The sequence below is a fragment of the Urtica dioica genome, chromosome 11 (genome assembly GCF_054948205.1).
Source record: "Urtica dioica subsp. dioica isolate 48M chromosome 11, U.dioica_male_clone48M_v1_H2, whole genome shotgun sequence".
Taxonomy (NCBI): Eukaryota; Viridiplantae; Streptophyta; class Magnoliopsida; order Rosales; family Urticaceae; genus Urtica; species Urtica dioica.
In genome coordinates, this window is record NC_142766.1 from 9,910,331 (window position 1) to 9,916,330 (window position 6,000).

The 6,000-nt window shown below is 32.0% G+C and overlaps 1 protein-coding gene across 1 annotated transcript; it reads left to right on the plus strand.

Annotated features, from left to right (window-relative positions):
• The first annotated feature begins 1,688 nt into the window (after positions 1-1,688).
• Positions 1,689-4,356, plus strand: LOC149381103 (uncharacterized). Its single transcript, XM_089601673.1, has 4 exons — positions 1,689-1,974; positions 2,067-2,323; positions 2,971-3,440; positions 3,891-4,356. The coding sequence occupies exons 1-4, from the start codon at positions 1,865-1,867 to the stop codon at positions 4,164-4,166; spliced, it is 1,113 nt and encodes a 370-aa protein (XP_089457799.1). The 5' UTR covers positions 1,689-1,864; the 3' UTR covers positions 4,167-4,356.
• The last annotated feature ends 1,644 nt before the right edge of the window (positions 4,357-6,000 follow it).

Here is a 6,000-nt window from a genome sequence, read left to right on the forward strand (position 1 = left end):
AAAATTTTATTTTGTGTTTAGAAGTCATGATAAATACGAAGAAAATTAAGAATAGTAGTGAGAACTGAGAAAAGACACAAATACAAATCTCACATGTACATATTTTGAATGGATTATGCTTTTCATTCAATTATTAAAAAAATAAAATCTCTTATTTAATTATATATTTTCCATCCTATATACTCTCATATTTACCTTTCCCCTCTTAGTTTCACTTAATCCAAACAACGTAAGTAAATTATGAGCGATTTCATTTTTCGTTCCTTCCTATTTTTTAAGTTCCAAACACGTCTTAAACAAAATCTATCAATTATTTGCACCGTGAAACTTGGCGTCGTAAGAAACTCGGCCGTCGTGCTGGCCCAGATCTAAGTAGGGGCCATTGGAGAACGTGCCCCAACTCAAAAAATAATCAATTATATTGTTTTTCAATTATTTATAAACTTTTCCTCTTCGGACTTTGCAAACAGTCTTGATTCATTCCCAACTTCAAATTTTTATGTTTTATTAACCTCCTTTTTTATAGCTTTTTTTCCATAATTAGCTCTTGAATGATTAAACATGAACGTAATACTCATATTTTTTTTCATAAATTCCAAACTCAAATACTTTTAAATCAATTTCATAATTTAATTAAAAAAAGTATAGTAGATTATTCAATATACTTATGTTGGGAATTCAAGAATCTTAGAACTCAGAATCTTATAATATTGCCACTGTTCAAAATTTGAATGTGAGTTAATATTTTTTCTTCATTCATGAAACCAAGTTCAATGCTCTGATTTTCTATTTTAATTTATTTTATAATATGAAGTATATATTTTGAAGTTGATATCATTTTTTTTTACACAAAACAATTATATATCTAATATACATTACCAAAGAGTTTAAATACATATATTACTAATGATGTTAAATATGATTAATTATTATTTATTCTAGATATCAAAATGATATTTTTTTCATTTGTACATAAAGTCTTATAATAATTTATACTTTACTTTCTTAGTTTTAAAAAATAATTAAGTTTTAATTGTTTGCATAATTTAAAATTTGTGAAAAATATATTAATTATACACATATTAATCCTATTCGTGCCCCCACTGAATCAAATCTCTAGATGAGTCACTACCTTCACGACGAACTCATCGTTGAGGTAAATTTGTTTTTGCCCATAAAAGATGATTTTCAGCATATTCAATTTTTTTTTTTTTTTTTTTTTTTAACTTTAGGATATGGATATGGGTTTCTGAAAATGTTATGACAAATTTGTCTTAAAAATTTGAAGAAAAATGAGTTTGTGTTTGAAAGTTTTATGACGAACTCATAAAAAAGGATAATTTTTTAAAGAATCTTAAAATGTTGGTCAGGTTAATTAGAATTTCAATGATTCAAGTGAGTATAATTTATTTATCTTAAAATGTTGGTTTGTTTAATTTAGATATTTTAAGAGTTTCGATCAAAACCCTGGCAGATGTACTCAAAATCCTGATAGATGTCCGTATTTACCAATACCTATTATTAGTCATATCATATCTTACGCGTTAAGGAGCTTCACGAAAGCACGTAACAGGTTCGATTTTCTTAATCTTTTCAATGCAGCGTAAAAAAAATATAATAAAGATTTGTTTTTGACTTTTGGTATGTGAATGTCCAACCATTTCAAGCCCAAGCAGGCCTTACATTGAAGACGAATCGTGTTATTAACACCACACGCATACGAACGCACCCAAACAAAATAAAAATAAAAAGACTCGGTCTTTAGACAGAGCGGCCAGGTAAACAACCCAACCATTTCCAAAGCTTTCCTCTGCATTCTTATATACAGAGCTACAACATTTAGGCTTGTGAATCCAAAGAGAGAATGGATTTGGGTGGAGAGAGAAAAAGAGTGGTTGTGATCGGCGGTGGTGTGGCCGGCTCTCTTGTCGCCAAGTCTCTCCAGTTTCATTCCGATCTCACCCTCATTGACCAGTGAGTTCTATAATTGCTCTTCATATATTTTAAATTCATCTTTTATATATATATATATTCTGATCATGTATAGAGTGTGTGGAAATAACTAGGAAAGAGTACTTTGAGATCCCATGGGCAAGGTTGAGGGCAATGGTGGAGCCTGAATTCGGCGAGAGATCTGTGATTAACCACAGAGATTACCTCACCAACGGCAGGATCGTCGTTTCGACGGTGATCGATGTGACCGAGACTCAAGTGTTGACCGCCGAGGGCCGTCTGATCGCCTATGACTACCTTGTCATCGCCGCCGGGCATTCATATTCCGTGCCCAGGACTAGACCCGATAGGCTAGATCAGTACCGCGCAGGTAAAAACAAATCTTATAAACCCAACTTAACGTTAGGATGTGATTTAGTTAGTTATAAACCTTGATAGTCTGGTTATCATAAATGTTGATCATGTCACAAATTAAGTTGCTTCTTTTCCCCATATTAGGATCCAAAGATTAGTTGTTTTTTTTTTTTTTTGAACAATCCAAAGATTACTTCAAACTCAAATTTTGCACTTCAAAAAACTCAAACTCAAATCATAACGCACCTCTGAACTTCTTAGCCGTGAGACTGGTTTTCTTAAGTGTTCATGTCACAAATGGGGATAAGTTAAATAGATTTTTTTATACGCCAAACCGTAATCAATTAGTTAATACCCCATTCAAACTAGTCTCAAGGCTTTGAATTTTTCAGCCTTTAGACTAGTTTTCATAAGTTAAGATCATGTCAAAGATGGTGATAAGTTAAGAGAATTGATTTTTTTTTTTGCCCAAAACTATGAGAAGATCAGTTCAAACCATCATAATGCCTGCTGGTTTATGCTCAGTTCGCAGTACGACTTTTGAATTATACAAATTTCAAACTAGTTTTGCATAAGCGTAGATCATGTCAAAGATGAAGATAAAATATATGAATTTTTTATTTTCCCTTTTTCTTTGGTTTTTTTTTTTCATGTCGATCCCAGATCACGAGAAGATCAGCTCAGCTCGGTCGATCTTGATCGTTGGAGGAGGGCCCACTGGAGTCGAACTCGCGGGAGAAATAGCGGTCGATTTCCCAGACAAGAAGCTGACTCTGGTGCACGAGGGGTCGAGACTGCTCGAGTTCGTCGGCCCAAAAGCTTCTTACAAGACTCTCCGGTGGCTGATCGCAAAGAGAGTAGAGGTCAAACTCGACGAATCGGTGATTTTAGATGATGATGATGATGATGAGTCGTCCGAGGGACATGGTAAGGCATACGCGACTGCGAGCGGAGAGACTCTGAAAGCGGACTGCCATTTCTCGTGTACGGGGACGCCGCTCGGCTCTGCGTGGCTCGGTGGGACCGTGCTCAAGACCAGCTTGGATAGCCGGGGACGGCTTATGGTCGACGAGAATTTGAGGATTAAAGGTCGGAAAAACATGTTTGCCATCGGCGATATCACTGATGTTCAAGTAAGTAACCTTAACTTACACCGCAAACAATCACGATTTCGTGGGAATTAGATGTCTTACTCTTGGTAACTCTGAAATGTCTAAATTTATATTAGTATATAATGTCTGAGTCTTTGTTAAATTAGTTTTGCGGCTTTACTATCATCGAATTACTTCTTTTTAATGAAACTTGCTCCGCAAGAAAACATAAGAAGCTTATGGTTAAAGTAATAATCCAAATTTTGATATCTCTACCGAAAATCCAAACTCGCTGGAAAATCCAAATTTCAGTCAGTTTGTTATTACTATTATTATTATGGTAATTAAACAAGATTTCCATCAAAAGCCATCGAAATTTCAGGAATTTGCGGCAAAAATTTAAAATCAGTACTCAGAAAACTTTCAGTGGCATTTTCATCATCCGCAGTATCTCCTAAATATTGAATCCTTACAAAAGCAAAAATATTGTAGGAGTCAAAGCAAGGGTATTTGGCACAAAAGCATGCTTTAGTGGCTGCAAAGAACTTGAGGCTAGTAATGGCGGGAGAGAGAGAGGGCAAATTGGAGGTATATCGGCCGGGTTCGTTCAAGGCCATCGTATCACTCGGGAGAAGAGATGCAGTGGCACAGCTGTCGTTCACGACCGTGCTCGGAGGTGTACCCGGATTGCTCAAATCCAGAGATCTTTTTGTTGGAAAAACAAGGAAGAAGTTGGGGTTGGAACCTCATACTGTTTATGAGTACTGAATACAATATAGTGAGAATATTTTTAGTACAGTGTATATATTATGTGTATAGTATACACATATGTAATTGGAGTATGTTATGTTCTTTTACCAAGCATCAATGTTTATTATTCTTTCTTCAAATTTTGGTCTAAATGAAGTGTTATGTATTATATTCGGGGATTAGTATCACTTTTTATTTTTTCGGAGTAGTACATCATCTCAATTCTTATAATTTGTGCATAATGCTCCTAATTTTTATTTTTTTAATATAACCAAGATGATAAGAACATAAAGTTAATTAAGTAAGAAAAATTAGTCGATCCAAGCCACATCAAACGTTGCAATTGTAATCCAGCCAACGTTTTGTTTAATTTTCGAATCTAACCAAATTTGATGACGTGTCATATTTATGTAAGATGGTTTTTACTATATTAGCCTTGGTTTGGTTTCAAAAATACTAGCCCACGTTTTGAAACTTGGTTTTGTAGCCGAATTTGTTATATTCGGTTTATATTTCGAATTTTGGCATTGGTTATTGAGCGTTTTTTTCTTTAATGAACATTATAGCCGTGTAAGCAAATACAGAGTAAATGTTCGTAAATTTGTGTTAATCTCCGTTGCTTTTTTTAATTTCTGTTAATTATGGTAAATTTACATATGTGCATGTAGAGCCGATTTCTTTCCGTTCCTTTAATACGCATTTAATACGGTATTTTTGTTTTCCAAATTTATTTTCTAATTTTGAACGGGATTTTATCATAATTACGTGTATTCATTATCTTATTTGATTTATTCAATCAAATAAATATTTCTTTTCCCTTTTAGTTACATCACCGAATCTCCTATTATGAATTCAAAAAGCTGAAATTAAATTGCTAAAATTATAGCCGTGTAAGCAAATGCAGTGTAAATGTTTGTAAATTTGTGTTAATCTCCACTGATTTGTTAATTTCTGTTAATTATGGTAAATTTTTAATGCATTTATTGCATTAAATTTTCTCTTTTAATTACATCACCGAATCTCCTATTAAATTAGCTAAATATCCAATTAAATTGCGAAAAAAATATGAAATTAATTGGATGTATACAATTCAAACCGGTCAAACGTGGGCTAGTGTTTTGATCAATTAAGTATAGAAAAAAGGGTAAATTAGGTATTTTATATCCGTAAATTTCAGTAAATGGCTAGATTGCAAAATTTACCAAACGTTGAAGATATCCCTATTCGTATTACACTTTAAATCAAATAAGTACCACTGCTTGAAAATTGATTATGATCGAAACCATTCAATTATTTTATTTTAATAATATGATATGTGCACAATTGTTCCTTAAATATTATAGGGAAAATATCAATTATATCCCTTCAGTTTAATCAAAATATGCGATTTATACCCCCAGTTTTTAGAAATATCAGATATATCCTTTCAGTTTAATATAAATGACATATATCTCCCCTAAAAATATGTTATATTTCAAATACCACCATTTTCGTTTATTTTTTTACAAAAAATAATTTGAATTATCCAAAATACCCTTAATAGAATAAATATTTATTTACTATTTTATTAAAAAAAATTAAAACTTCTCTTATAAATAAAAATCCTTAACTTTTTATAAAGAAAGTTTTTAATTAAATTTTTTTATATATAATATAGAAAATAAAAATTATTTCATTAAGGGTATTTTGGAGAATTCAAATTATTTTTGTAAAAAAATAAACGAAAAATGGTAGTTTTTGAAATATAACATATTTTTAAGGGAGACATATGTCATTTATATTAAACTGAAAAGATATGTCTGATATTTCTAAAAACTAAGAGTATAAATCGCGCATTTCGATTAAACTGAAT